This window comes from Schistocerca gregaria, chromosome 3 (genome assembly GCF_023897955.1).
Source record: "Schistocerca gregaria isolate iqSchGreg1 chromosome 3, iqSchGreg1.2, whole genome shotgun sequence".
NCBI classification, from domain to species: Eukaryota; Metazoa; Arthropoda; class Insecta; order Orthoptera; family Acrididae; genus Schistocerca; species Schistocerca gregaria.
The window spans coordinates 463,776,068-463,791,529 of NC_064922.1; the positions used below are offsets into that span (position 1 = coordinate 463,776,068).

The 15,462-nt window shown below is 40.3% G+C and overlaps 2 protein-coding genes across 16 annotated transcripts in view; one reads left to right on the forward strand and one right to left on the reverse strand.

Moving 5' to 3' along the window:
- LOC126356294 (ATP-dependent RNA helicase abstrakt) overlaps positions 1-5,041 on the reverse strand; it is a 148,206-nt gene extending 143,165 nt beyond the window's left edge. The window contains exon 1 of the mRNA XM_050007194.1: positions 4,877-5,041. Within this exon, the coding sequence (XP_049863151.1) occupies positions 4,877-4,918 (42 nt within the window). The 5' untranslated portion in view covers positions 4,919-5,041. The remainder of the gene's footprint in view (positions 1-4,876) is intronic.
- Positions 5,042-6,894: 1,853 nt separating this feature from the next.
- Positions 6,895-15,462, forward strand: part of LOC126356296 (oocyte zinc finger protein XlCOF6.1-like) — a 57,144-nt gene continuing 48,576 nt past the window's right edge. For 3 of the 15 annotated variants that reach the window (XM_050007212.1, XM_050007214.1, XM_050007210.1), the window contains exon 1: positions 8,564-8,887. Coding sequence is in view for 5 of the 15 variants with exons in the window: in XM_050007203.1 (XP_049863160.1) it covers positions 7,107-7,127; positions 8,828-8,887 (81 nt within the window). In the remaining 10 variants the exon portion in view is untranslated. Of the gene's footprint in view, positions 7,128-7,600; positions 7,710-8,010; positions 8,177-8,555; positions 8,888-15,462 lie in introns of those variants that run through there. The other 12 variants (XM_050007198.1, XM_050007202.1, XM_050007205.1 and 9 more) reach the window with 10 other exon arrangements.

A 15,462-nucleotide genomic window follows, 5' to 3' on the forward strand; every position in this document is an offset into this window, starting at 1 on the left:
TACCATCCATGATATACAATCACCGTAAATAAGCTTTTAAAGGACGTGCATTATAGGTGTAACACAAAGCATAGGACTATAGATAGAGAAATGCTAAATGAAAGACGTTTGGCTGTCAAAAGGCTTTGTGTGAGGCTTTTAATGACTACTGTAACAGAATAATGTTAAATGATCTTTCACGAAACCCAAAGAAATTCTGGCTGCATGTAAAGGCTGTTAGTGGCACCAAAGTAGTGTCCAGTTCCTAGCAAAAGACACATGAACTGAAATTGAGGGTAGCAAAGCAAAAGCTGAAATGCTTAACTCTATTTTCCAATGTACCTTTACAAAAGAAAACAAAGAGGAATTGCCACAATTTAATCCTTGTACTACTAAAAAAAATGCCTGAAATCAGTATTAGTGTCACTGGTGTGGAGAAACAACTGAAACTGTTAAAATTGAACAAAGCTCCAGGGTCCAATGGCATCCCTATCAGACTCTACACTGAATTTACAATTGAATTAGCCCTTTTTATAACATTTCTACCATATATCCCTCGAACACCAGACCATGCCCAGTAGCTGGAAAAAAGCACAAGTAACACCCCTCCACAATTAGGGTAATAAAAGTGATCTACAAAACTGCCGTCCAATATCTTTGGCATTGATTTGTTGTAGAATCTTAGAACATATTCCGAGCTAAAACGTAATGACATATCTTAAACAGAATGACCTCTTTGATGGCAACCAACATGGATTCCAAAAACATTAATCATGTGAAACCCAACTTCCACTGTTCTTGTATGATGTACTGAAAGGTTTGGGTCAAGATATGCAGGTAGATGCCGTATTTCTTGATTTCTTCAAAGCACTTGATACAGTACAACACCTACGCTTATTGTCAAAAGTTTGATCATATGGGGGTATCAAGTGAAATTTGTGACCAGATTAAGGTCTTTTTGATAGGGAGGATGCATTATGTTATCTTGGACAGAGTGTCATTGTCAGATGTAGCAGTAACTTCGGTTGTGCCCCAGAATAGTGTGTTGAAACCCTTGCTGTTCTTGGTGTGTATTAATGACCTTACAGGCAATATTAATAGTAACCTCAGACGTTTTGGAGATGACACAGTTATGTATAATGAAGTATTGTCTGAAAGAATCTGCTTAAATATTCAGTCAGATCTCTGTAAGATTTAAAAGTAGTGCAACAATTGGCAAATTGCTTTAAATGTTCAGAAATGTAAAACTGTGCACTTCATAAAATGAAAAAAAAAAAAACATCTAGGATACTATGAATGTAATATAAATGAGTCACAGCTGGAATCGGCATGGCCGTAACATTTCATAGGGATATGAAATGGAGTGGTCACACAGACACTGTTGTGTGTAAAGCAGGTGGTACAATTTAGGCTATTGGTAGAATAGTGGGGAAGTGCAACCAGTCTACAAAGGAGATTCCTTACAAATCACTCATGTGACCCATTCTAGAATGTTGCTCAAGTATGTGGGACCTGAACCAGATAGAACTAACTGGGGGATACTGAACATAAACAGAGAAGGGCAGCATGAATGGTCACATGTTTATTTGACACATGGGAGAGAGTTACAGTGATGCTGAGAAAAACTGAACTGGCAGACTCTTTAAGATAAATGTAAACTATCCTGAGAAAATCTACTAACATAGTTTCAAGAACCTGCTTTAAATGATGACTCTAGAAAGATACTACAACACCCTACGCATCTTCCACATAGGGATAATAAGGACAAGCTTAGAGTAATTATGGCACACACAGAGGCATTCAAACAATAATTCTTCCTGCGTTCTGTACAAGAAAGGAACATGATGAAACCATAGCAACTGGTACAATAGGACGTAGGTTCTGCCATGCACTTCACAGTGGTTTACAGAGTATAGATGTAAATATCATCTATCTGTTGTACAAGCTCTATTACATGCATATTTAGCATTCTTTCATTCCCACCAAAGTGATAGGACACTATTGTGGAGTAATTCAGTAGATTAAAAATTAGTGTTTGAATAACAAAGGAAAGCTATAAGGTGCACTGCAGGACTTAGCCCATGTGACTCATGTCCAGATTATTTTAAGCAACTAAAAGTAATGAGTGTCTAAAAAAATTTTATCTACAGTGAACTGTTCATTATCCTACCGTTTTATGTACTTATTGTCATTTATCCATTAATTATTTTTTACCTTTGTCATCACTTAACTATGTAGGTCATTTGGTTCATTGGAAATGCCGAATTCCAATTGTCTGCTTTGGTGCATGACGTAATGGTGCTGTGGTGTGTGACGTCACTATGACATGGTGTTTTTGAGTTGATCCATGTTTGCAGATGTTGTGTTGTTGTATTTGAGTCTTGGCTATCACTGTGGCAGTGTGGGTTTATTTAAGTCTGGGTACTCAGTGCTGTAACATAGATATGGAAGTGTTTGCTTTGTTTTCAGTGAGCTATTATGGTAATTTTTGTTTTGGTTTTATTCTACAGTAATTCTGATATTTTGTCTGTTTTACGGTATTTCAGCTGTGTTTTAATTGAGCTAGTGAATATGGTTTTTTTTTGGGGGGGGGGGGGGGGTTTCGAGTTATTGCGGCTTTGGTTTCAACGGTGTCTTATGAGTTATGTAAATGTGTGAAGTTTGTAGTTGTGGCATTTGTATTTCAGGTTTGGCGGTAGACATCAAGAGCTGCTTTGAGCAATACAGGTCAAGGGAATTGTCCGATTTCAATTTTCGAAATTGTTGATAGTGGTTCTTTGGTATTGAGCACTTCGTTTCAGCTATATATGCCAAGGGAATTGTCCGATTGCGTAGTTTTTTATTTGTCCTCCTCCCCCCCCCCCCCCCCAACCCTTACTTTCCGCGGTTGCCCCGTTAGTTTCATTTTATTGTTGGACTGAGACGTTCTTGTTTCGTTTTTTATTTTTGTTCGCGTTTGTTGGCATGTGTATGTAGTGATGACATAGTCCCAATTTTGTACACTCTGCAACTAGTTGTTTCCTTCATATTGATGACGTCTTTGATCAAAGCAGACGGGTGGAATCGGACGCTTCCCTAAAGCCAGGTCATCAATCTTGTAACTGAGCTTTTAGGAAACTTTTTGTTGTTATTGTTGCTTACTTAAATATGCATGTATCTACTGATTTCGCACTTGTACTGGTCCCCCTGTGATTGGTGACTTCGTGCCACTCCAGAATGTTTCTGGTCTCTGCCAACATAGCATACGTAATGTATTGTGCGCCGTAACAATAACAAGCCGTTGAGAATTAGTGTTGATCCGTGTGTGGTGTTGTATATAGTGATTGTTAATAAAATTTACAGAAATGTGCAAAGAAGGTGTAACTGGTCCTTGTAGCGACTCGCCAACAACTTTTCTGTCTCTTCTACGCCGTATTAACCTATTTATAAGCTGTTAGCTGGCTGCTCTGCGAGAAGGAGACAGGGTTTGCCTCAATAGCCAATGTGCTACGAGCCGATTGCAACGTTCCACCCGCTGCGCTCTCTACTCAGGGGCTAGGTAAAAGGACGCCTTTTAGAATCTTGCATTATTTTCTTGCACTTGATGACACTTGCCCAAGTTTTTATTATTATTGTGTTAATGAATGCATGTTACGATGATCAAAGGTGAAATAAAACATTTGTATTCGCAAAATACAGGTTTTGCAAACATTGTTATTTTTGCCCTCAATTTGTAAACTATTTGAAAGGCGCACGAGAATTAAATTTTATATTGGAAGATCTTTTGATCGTAAGTTATCACGTGCGGAGTTTCAGGTTTATAATGCGTTTGCTTCTGGAGATAAACAAAGCTAAACTTCACATTCTCCTCAAGGGGCGCTTTTTTCGATTGATGGGTTTGAAATTATCTATATGAAAATTGCTCGTGTAATCTTTTATCATCATTCCGCGTAACAGAATGCAGAACGTTGTACAAGATGACTTGGAATGGAATGGTACAGCTGCTGCTTCTTAACAATTCTGTTCCTTACAAACATCTCTGTTCAGAAATCTGTGTCGCACACAAAGCCTACCTGCTTTAGAAGAGAAAGTATTATTGCTCTTGTGTAACCACACTAATTATTGCTTTTGTATGAGTAAGTGTGCTGCATAATGCACAAAAAGGAAAAAAAAACACTTGCGTTAAATAATATGTAAAGCACCGATGTAACGTGACGCGTCATTGACACATCACTACATAACGAATCTGCCGCTATTATAGTATCCCAACAGTTTTATAAGATATCGATGGCTAAATATGGTAGTACAGCGGTACCACAAGTGAGATGCATGTAAGACAACTTTATAAAGGGTTTGTCGTAAGCAGTTATCTTTCCCAGATTTAACTACATCAAAGGAAGCTTTAAGAATCTCTGTAACTTGCACAATCATACGCTCAGTACATTCAGAACGTTGTCGGCCGAGTTCTATTTGCGACATCACTTTTGAAATAATCTGGGAATGGACAAAATAATTCTTTAATCTCTGAAGTATAACTCTCTTCTCTAGATGTATCGCATAAATCTTTAGTGATATAATTAGAGAGATTAAGGGCACACAGGTGGTTATGGGCATTTGTTTCCCTGTGAAGAATGAGCGAATAGAGCAGCGAGCATCATCATACCGATTAACTTATTAGCCAGTGGAAGTCTATGCATTTCTGTTACCTACAATCGTACACTGGAAGATTTCTAAGGACAAGGGGTGATGGATATCTCGTAGGGTACTTCTATGCCACTCCAGTCGTTCTTGTGAACATTAAGTCATACACTTTTGTTGAGAGCAAAACTCAAGAGTTATCGTACTACAACATTATAAGAATCACCAATGCGCTGCCAAATCGTTATTCGTAAATTTTATGTCTAAAGCACATTCTTACTTTCAATGGTGGCTCCGGTTTTTTATTCGGATCACATTCCATGTTCTGTTATCGATCTGGCAACTATCTTAACCACTTACACAACACACTTCATATTAAACACCACGACGACTGTTTACAAACAAACTGACACCACAGATTCTACACACCATCGAACTGAAGTGTCTCACCAGTGATATACCTTCCAAATGTACAATCCTTCGACCATAAATATGGTCGAAAGTACAATCCCGGTCCTTGAGCATAGAGCTTTCACACTGAATTCAGATTTCAGTCGTCTACACTGGTCGTCATATTGTAGTTGGGCAGAAGGTTTCTGTCGATCTTTAAGGAAGACTTATAAAAAAGGTGATTTCTTGCTCTGTTCTCAAATGTAAGAATCGGTGGAATAAGGAAAGAGGTTTAGCATTTCATAGGTAATAAGGTTATGAGAGAAATTTAGGCAGAAACTAAGTGACTTCCTGCGTCTGCTAACGTATTTGCGTCGGACAGATGTCCTCTAAAGAACAATGAGCTACTGAAGAAGTGGGTTATTGCTATTAAAAGGGAAGCCTCTAACCCTACGTCTCACAGTTTACTTTGACAACAGCACTTCCTACAAGATGATTACTTAATAAGACCTGGAACTACGAGAAAGCAATGCCATCATTGTTCGACTTTACAGCATCAAACAAGCAGCAGGTGCAGCGTGTTACAATCAACGAAGGCTGTGCTGCAGCACTCGAGGACAGAAGCAAGGTGGTTAAAATAAGGGGACATGCCCATACGCTTTAGCTCAGAAAGGGGTAAATTATGCTGCCACAAAAGTCTTTGGTCACTTACCTAATAGCATCAAAAGTCCGACAGATAACTATATAGCATTTAAAAGGAAATTAGAAGAATTTCTTAGTGGCAACTCCTTGTACTCATTAGATGAACTTTTGGAAATAGTTAGTGGATAATTTCCCCAACCCCCAAACAACATCATAGAACCAGAACTAGCAGAAAAAAAAACGTTTTAAAAACAAAATCCTAAATTTGGAAAGCTTTCAAAGCAGAAGCAACAAAAAATCGGGAACAACATGGACAGAAGTAAGGAAGAGATTTCATGGGGAGAAAATTAACCTGATACGTTCCACATCATTGCGAAGTGTCGTATTCATGATCTATGGAACAAGTACTGTACTAATCTAATCTAATCCACAGAAATTAAGCCACCTCAGTTCGAACTACGCCATATTGGGAGTATCAAAAAATTGGCGTCAAATGTCTGTTCGGACTGAATTGCGGGCAGAACTTTACGCATTTATTTTTGAAAAAGAAAATGGTTAATTGCGTTACCTATGGTTGTACCAATAGGTGGAAAATCAGCTGTTACTTTCCACAAGTAAATATTGTAGCCAAATTAATACTTACAGCTTAAATACGGACTGTTTGTTTCTACTTTTCATTTCTACGATGTATAGGTACCCAAAGGACAATGCAATGAGAAGGTTGTGGACCAAGGCAGTGCGACACAGAGACTGGGAACCAACAAATCATAGCATAATATGTTCTGATCATTTCCGCGAAGTGGATATTGATCGAATGTCGTTGTCATGCGTTCGCATCAGAGATGGTGCATGCCGTTCATATTCCCATCGTTTCCTTCATACTTGCAGAATGTGAGCTGCACTAGATGTTTTTCAAATGACTTTAGTGTTTCAGTGTTTTATATATTCGGCAGTATTTAGTGTCAGCAGACTTGTGTGACAGTGGCAGCAGATTTGGATACACAGTATTTTTCTACAAAAATGCTTACATTTTGAGCTAATCTAGGGAAGGAATTCTGTCGCCAGAGTAAAAAATCATTGTTTCAACGTATGACCTTCTTTGTTCATATGAGATTACCGTGTTCTGTGCTACAGCCACGTCGGCATATTCCTGCTTTTCTTGAAAGCCTTTCACATAGCATTTGACTGCATTGTGTATGTTAGATTATTCTAACCTCCTTGTGTATGACCTATGAGAACTTGATTCGGATCGCTGCAAAGATTGTGTTTATACAGGAATAATATCTTTGTACGTGGCGTATAGGTTTCGGACGCTAGGAAGGTGCCTTCCCGTGTTTCGTTGTTATGTCAATTAATAATCGTTAATGCGTAATTTTTCGTTTCCTTCTGGTTTTGTGTGTGTTTGTGATGACATAGAAACATAGAAGATACGCATTACGAGCTGTTTTCGAAGACCTCGTTAGACTTTCGACTGCATTATGTGGGAATATGTCAAAGAGGTGAAGTATTATGAGCGAGATATTCGTAATAGTAATTAGAGTGCCTTGTCGCGCGAGACGATAGCTAACGTCAACGAAAATGCTAAACACACTATTTAACAATTAATGCTATTAACTACCGACATCTTTCTTTTGACCCCATCGTGATTTAGTCCCGCAACTCAAACGACTTTATTACTGAAGAGATTTCTTCCAGACAATCGTAATTGTTGTAATCGGTATAATATCTTTCACTCCACACTAATTTTTACCGAAAATTGCCATAATTCTGACCGGTAGTACAATATCAAGGGACAAGCTATTTTATCCGAAACTCGAATGGGAGCTCTTGCAATTATTTTAAAATATTATCCGTTCTTTCACTATTATTCACAAGTTGGCCTCCTTACCACTACTTCCTTTCATTTGATGTTGTTTTTATGAGTTAGGAAATTACAGAGATAACTAGGAGATTAAGATATAATGTTATCTCTGGACTTACTTCTTTCCGACGCCGCAGTTAATGCTCTACATGTACAAAAAAAACTTTTTTTTTTCGTTTGGAGGTTTTTTTTTTTTGTAGCTAATATGCCTACTGCAAAGGTGAGAATTAACGTTTTTGGCTAGTAAACAATTCGGACTAACAAACTACAAATCTTACTCCGCAAATACTAATATTCACGGATAAATTTCAGGCAATAATCATATTCTTGTTTGTGCTTTTTTTAATTATTCTTGGGTTATTTTCTTTCAATTGCACTGTATTTAAGAACTACAGTTCAGTCAAAGACCTTCGTGATCGATTATGTGGTCAAATCAAGGAAGCAAACTGTGAATCCGCTATTGGATTCTGTGTGAATACCACTTTTGAATACAAAAAACAGTCATTTGAGTCTCCTGTATCAATGCAAAGCAGCTTTAACTCAACCAACATTAGTTTTAGAAGTTGAAGAAAAGATGAAAGCATGATGTTTCATTTGAAACCATAGCATTTTTTGCGTTTATTGGCAACGTGCGAAGCATGTATTTAATGGTTTACGGGGGAATCTGATAAGTCTTAGATATGTTGCGTAAGTTTTTTTTTCAGTTTTTGGTGAATGCAAAATTACTTTAGAACCGATATTCGCAGTTCATGTTCCTCTCTGAAGCCATTAATTGGACCAGTTATACTCGTGCAAAAACTCCGACCTCCCGATCGCTTCCGAAAGTACAGTTTTGATTTCTTGAAATATTAACGTGGGTTAAAATGTTTTAAGGAAAAACATGCTTTACAGTACGGCGTTACCGAACTTTAGCCTGGAGTGAAACAAAGACGAAGACAGTTTCAAGTTGTGTACGAGATCTACAGTTTTTTATATTTACGGGATTGTATTGCGTGAGTTCCTCTCCCTCAAAAAAGGTGCACTTCTAACAAAGATATTCATCACATTCACATTGACAGATAATATTACTTCTTTGTTTGACTAGGCAGTGATAGTTGAAAGCTACTTCTCGAATTTTGAAAACAAATCATTGTTATGTTGAGCAGTTGTTAAACGAAGCAGCGTTCTGAGTTTGGCAAACGAAGGGACATTTCTATAACTGCAGTTATTGTGCATAATAGCATGAGTCATGTTCATAAAAATAATCTTGTTCAACATTCTGAGAATGAATGACGCGCTGAAGTGCGGAGGGTGAAAAATCTGAATGTCAGAAATCTTATAGATGGTGTTTTTCCACAGTGCCCAACTGATGGAGCGCAAAACGTGCCGGAGCAACTTCTACTGGATGAAATTGTCATTGTAAGTAGTTAGACATATTGGAAGTTATCCGTTTTTCTCTGTGTTGTATTGTTACGTACAGGGTGTCGGGTTGTTCGACTTGGATGTTTACTAGGAGGCGCTGAAGCAAATTTGTAGTGCACGGTGTGTTAAATTTCCTGGGAGTCGAGTATTAAAGTTCTCAACCAAACAAAGTTAGACAGTTTTTCGGAGGTAAACATATTTTACGGGAGAATAGCAACTATTTTCAAGACCGTAACAGTGATTGATGAAACTTATGCTGCCATATGTTAATTAAATTAACTGGAATACCTCTTCTACGAAGTAATCGTTTCATTGAAGAATATGAGATCTGTGTTCCTATAACAAAGAATTTATTCTTTCTCTTGTGTTGTATGTAGTATCTTTCAAGTTATCTCTCTTCATACCAAGATAGGCTACTTCAGACTAAACAATTATAATTCCACAATCTTGCGGGCTAAATTCCTACACCTGTCATGGTCTTAAAATTCCGTTGTTAGCGAGTTACTGATATTGATTTTCTTTCAGTTACCGAATAAATGTTCAATTAATTAGCGCCTGGGTTGACATGTAACTTACAGTTCTGGTTTTAAATTTATGATCTCATTGTTGCCCAATCACAATAAGATGATAAACTGTACTGACAGCAGCGACTTGGTATCCTATGTCACTCTTATAAGACCACACACAGAGAAGGCCACTTTGCTGGTGAAAGCTAAAAACACAATATCAACAGGATCGTCATTTTCAGTTAAGAATTGTTAGGTACTTCACCAAGTCTTTCATTATGCTGAAAGATGATGTCATTTTGTATGACAGTGTACAGTAGCAAGGAACAGTGTGCATGTATTCAGCTGACTACTAGATCTTGCCTCATTTGTCTATATTGCTCACATCTGAGTACCCATAGAATACCTAGTGTGCAGGTCATTGTAACTATGGTGTTGATAATCAGCCATTCTAGTATTAAATGAATGATGCAGAGCAAACAAAACAATTATTATATTATGAAGTGATGGTGATCATTTTCTGGGTCTATAAACTTTTTGAGAGCAAGCCAGTCACACAGTGTGTCTATATACATCTCTATACAGAGCATACCTTGGCATTACTGGGGTAGAGGACAGCTGGAACATGTTATGTGGGACAGTGACAGAACTTGCAATGGCAACATCATTATATTATATCTATTAGACACTTAGTGTCAGATTCACACATTCTCTAACGATTATGAGGTAGACAGAAATGAGTTACATAACTACTTACGCATCCAGAAATTAGTGTGTGCACTTCACTATATACTCCATGAGTATTAACACACATAGTATCTGGACTCTCCTATATAACATGAAATTGAGCAAGCATAGTATCTGGACACTCCTATGTAGGCTAACATGAAATGGAGCAGTAGAGCTTATGAGAGGCAGACCAGCCATTACTAAAGGAAGTGGGGAGTACTGTCAGTAGAGAAGCAGTAACTGCAGAGTGGGTCAGTCAGGGAAGCTTGGTGACTGCGAATGGTGACTAGTTGTTGGATGTCACCTGAGAAAAAAATCCTTTAGGGGACTTCAACCCTTTGAAAGCTGTCCATGTTGACTGTTAGCAAATTGATTGTGAAGTGGAAATATGAATGAACATCCACACCTAAACCAAGATGAAACAGACATTGTGTGCTAACAGACAGAGAACATTGAGCTCTGCAGAGGACTGTTGTAAAAAAACTACATGAAGTCTGTGGAAGGCTTGACTGTTTAAGTTTCAAACTAGCCCAATGATTGTGCTTGACAGTTGAAAGGAATGGGGTGCAGTAGTTTAGCAGCTTCTTATAAACCACACATTTTTGTAGTCAATGCTACATGATGCTTGAGATGGTGTAAAAAGCAATTACACAGGACAGTGGATGGTTGGAAATGAGTGATTTGGAGTGATGAATTGCGCTATACCCTGTGGCAATCCGATGGAAAGGTTTGGATTTGGCAAAAGCCTAGAAAACATTACATGTCATGTGTAATGCCAACAATGAAGTACAAAGGAAATGATTTTATGTTACGGGACTGTTTTTGTGGGTAGAGTGTGGTCCCTTTATTGCACTTAAAAAATGGCAAATGCAGGAGGATATGAATACATTTTCCAGCATTGTATACTACATATAGTAGAGGAATAGTTTGGAGATGATGATAAATTGTTTGAGCATGAGAGTGAACCTGGTCATAAAGCAGTATCTATTAGCTAGTGGTCTGTGGACAGTAACATAGATGAAATAGACTGACCTGCCCAGAAGCCCGGCCTGAACTCAATGGAACAGCTCTGGGATAAGTTGCAAAAGCTGACTTCAATACAGATCTCAGTGTTCAACGTACTTCTCTGGTTGAGGTTCTTGAGGTGAATGGGCTACCATTCCTTCAGACACTTCACAGGAAGGTTCCTAAGCAGAGTTCAAATGCCCCCTCCTATCAATGCACATTGATAGGTGTTCAGTTACTTTTGAATCTTCTCACTGAGGTCTGTGTGAATGTAAATAATGTAGTGAGTAAAGGTAACAACTTAGGCCTACAGAATATTAAACAATCTATTTCTGCACATGCACTCTATAGGTGTCACTTATGTAGGGCCTATATGACAGTGGCAACATACAGTAGCTCCAATGTACAGGATATTTATAACATTCAGCAGAAACCATATGGTTGTTGCCATATATTTTAAAATTAAATATCGTGTCCACAGTTCTCCAAAACAGTCATTATTTGAAAAAAAAATAACATTTGCAGATGCTTGTAATATTGCATTCTGTCCATCTGCGGCATCGGCATACACTCTGCAGGCAATGTTACTGTGCATGATGAAGGGTACTCCTGCTACCGCTGTCTTTTTCCCTATTTCCGTAGTTCATTTGGGAGTGGTGAGTGGCAAGAATGATTGTCGGTAAACTTCTGTATGATCTGTAATTTCTGTGATTTTTTTTTTATTTCATGAGATGTATGTGGTAGAGGAAATAATATATCTGACTCTTTCTGGAACATTCTCTTCTGGAATTTCAGTAATAATCCTTCTCATGATGAATGGTGTCATTTGTAGCATATGCAACTGGAGTTTGTTGTGCATCTCTGTAATGCACTCGCAGCAACTAAATGATCCATGACGGAATACGCCACTCTTCATCGTTTCTTGTTTATCTCTTCTATTAATCCAACCTCCTAAGTGTCCCACACTGAAGAGCAATACTCAAGAAGTGGTTGAAGAAGTGTTTCGTAAGTCACTTAATTCTTGGCTTAAGGTTTTACCAGTGGGATTGTCACTCACCTATTTTTCCTTCAGTTGTTTTATGTGGTAATTCTGCTTCAGGTCACTCAGCATGGTTATTACTATGTTTTTTTATGGTAATTAATGTTTTCAGTGATTGTTACCAGCAGTGTAATCACATATTAGTTGATCTCATTGCCTGTTTATGTGCAGTGCGTCACATTTGTTTACATTTAGGGTCAACAGCCAGTCCCGGCAATAATCCCAGATTGTTAACAGGTCTTCTGACACCCCATAGTTCGTGAATTATCAAATAAAGCTAAAGTTTGCAAGGTATCTCTCTGTGGAATCCATACATTTTTACAGGCCTAGGGGAGGTTTCATTCTCCAAAAGCATCGTAACACTTGAGCATAAAACATGTTCCATAATTCAACAACAGATTGATGTTGGTGATATAGGCTTATAATTTTGTGTGTGTGTGTGTGTGTGTGTGTGTGTGTGTGTGTGTGTGTGTGTGTGTGTGCGTGTGTGCGTGTGTGCGTGTGTGTGCGCCCCACAAACCCACTGGAAAACAGAAATGACCTCCATTCTTTTTTCCAGTCATTAGGTACCCTCCATTGCTCTAGCAACTTGAGGGAAACAACTGCTAGAAAGAGCAGTAAGTTCTCTCAAATAATCTCTGCAAAATCTAATAGACATCTCACCCAGTCCAGATGCCTCCCCCCCCCCCCCCCCCCCCCTGCGGGCCTGGGGGTTAGAATAAGCCCAAGGTATTCCTGCCTGTAGTAAGAGGCGACAAAAAGGAGTCTCACACCTTTCGGCCTTTATGCGATGGTCCCTTGTAGGGTTTGACCTCCATTTTTCTAAATTTTCCCAAAGAGCAAGCCAATTGGGGAAGGGCACCTTACATGGTGCTTTGTGTCCATCATGCATTGAGATCATTAGCCCACTTTCTGATCGTGGCATTGCAGTCCTGCTCATCGTCCATCTCTTGAGCGAGGACATCTTCCTGGGTGCATTTTCCTCCATCCACTGTGCAGTGTTGTTTTCTGCGCTGACAAGGACCATGGAATTCTTTGCACCTCATATCCAGAACGGTAGCCATCCCGTTGTGGTGGGGCCACCATGTACCCTGTTGGTTGTAGCCCCGTCACAGGGATTGCTCTGCTGATTCCTGCGCCGTTAACTCCCCACATATGCCAAGGAGTAGATGCCTGTCACCCTGGGGCATCGGGACTCCCGGCAATGGCCATCCTGCCACGTGGCCTGTGCTGTGGCTGGGTGGCGCCCATGGGGAGTGCTCCTGGTTGGTGTGGGTGGCATCAGAGCGGATGAGGCACGATGAAGCGTACCATGTAATCGCTTGCTGGTGATCAAATGCCAGCAGTCTCTAAGCATTCCAAGTCTCAGTAGAGTGCAAGGAAGTGTGATTCTAAATCATTCTCCTCCCTGGCGACAACCTGGGAGGAACGCCAGGCCAAGGATGGCAGTGAACCTTATTTACCCTGGTACTTCATATGTACGAGAGTTGATGGGGAATCCATGAAGCCTCAGTTTTTTTTGTGGTAAATTTGGAGAACAAGTTTGGGGAGGTGGAGGGCTTGTCTAAAATGCGTCAGGGTCAGTCTTGATAAAAACGGCATCCTCCACCATCATGGGCATTACTTGCTTGTGACAAGCTGGGGGATGTTTCTGTTACCATCACACCTCATAAGAGCTTAGATATGGTCCAGGGTATTATATTCCACAGGGACCTTCATTTGCAAACTGATGACGAGCTGCGCCGCCAACTTAGAGCGACTAGGAGTTCATTTCGCCCGGCTCGTCCATTGGAGTCTGAGGGATAATCAGGTTGCCACCGGTGCCTTCATCTTGGCTTTCGAGGGCGACACATTACCCAAGGTCAAGGTCATGGTCTGTCTCTGTGATTTCAAGCGATATATTCCCCTACAATTGCTGTGTTTTAAGTGCTGGATGTCTTCCCGCTGTACTTCCAGCATCCATTGTCGAGACTGTGGATGTCCATCCCATCCCAATACTCCATGCGCCCCGCCTTCCATCTGTGTCAACTGTGGACAGCATCATTTCTCTTGCTCACCAGACTGCAGGATTTGACAGCGAGAAAGGAAAATCATGGAATACAAAACCCTCGACTGACTGACCTACACTGAGGCCAGTGGCTGAAGTGCCCAAAAGCAGCTCGCCAGAAAAACCCAAGGATCAGCAAGAGAAATACAGAAAGAATAACCCCAAGACCAAGGGAATTGCAGTGGCACCCACGCCACCGCTGCCTACAAGCTCTGCGCCTGAGGATGAGGTGAAGATTCTGGTGTCTGCTGAGGAGCTAGATCTCGCCAGACCCTCAGACATAATGGATATAGCTTGTTTAGGAAATAAGCCGAGGCCCATAGACTGTCTCATTGACTGTTTCATGCCTTCCCAGTCTCACGATCACATCATCCTCCAATGGAATTGGGGCAGTTTTCACCACCACCTGGCTGAGCTACGGCAACTGTTTTAAGCTTTACACCTGCTTTCTGCATTGCCCTCCAGGAAACCTGGTTCCCGGCAACGCGGACCCCTCCCCTTCGCAGCTACAGGGGATATTACAAGAACCGTAGCGAATATAATAGAGTGTGAGGTGGAGTTTGTGTTTATGTCCTGAACTTGATATGTAGTGAACTTGTGCCCCTTCAAACTCCTCTTGAAGCTGTACCTGTTAGGATATGGACAACACTGGAAATAACTGTATGCAATGTATATCTCCCTCTAGATGGTGCAGTACCCCTAAGCATATTGGCTGCACTGATTGATCAACTACCTAAACCTTTCCTACCTTTGGGAGATATTAACGCCCATAACCCCTTGTGGGGTAGCACCATGCTTACTGGCACAAGGCAGAGATGTTTAAAATTTACTGTCCCAACTCGACCTCTGCCTCTTAAATACTGGGGCCGTCACACATTTCATTGTGGCTCATGGTAGTTACTCGGCCATTGATTTATCAATTTGCAGCCCTGGACTCCCCCATCTATCCACTGGAGAGCACATGACATCGTGTGTGGTAGTGACCACTTCCCCATCTTCCTGTCACCATCATGCCCATGGATGCCTGCCCAGATGGGCTAAAACAAGGCAGACTGGGTAGCCTTCTCCTCTGTTGTCACCATTGAAACTCCCCCCCCCCCCCCCTCATGGTGCCATCGATGTTGTGTTTGAGCAGGTCACTACAACGATGATTTCTGCGTCAGAAAATACGATCCCTCGTTCTTTAGGGTGCCCCCAGCTGAAGACAGTCCCTTGGTGGTCGCGAGAAGTCACTGAGGCAATTAAA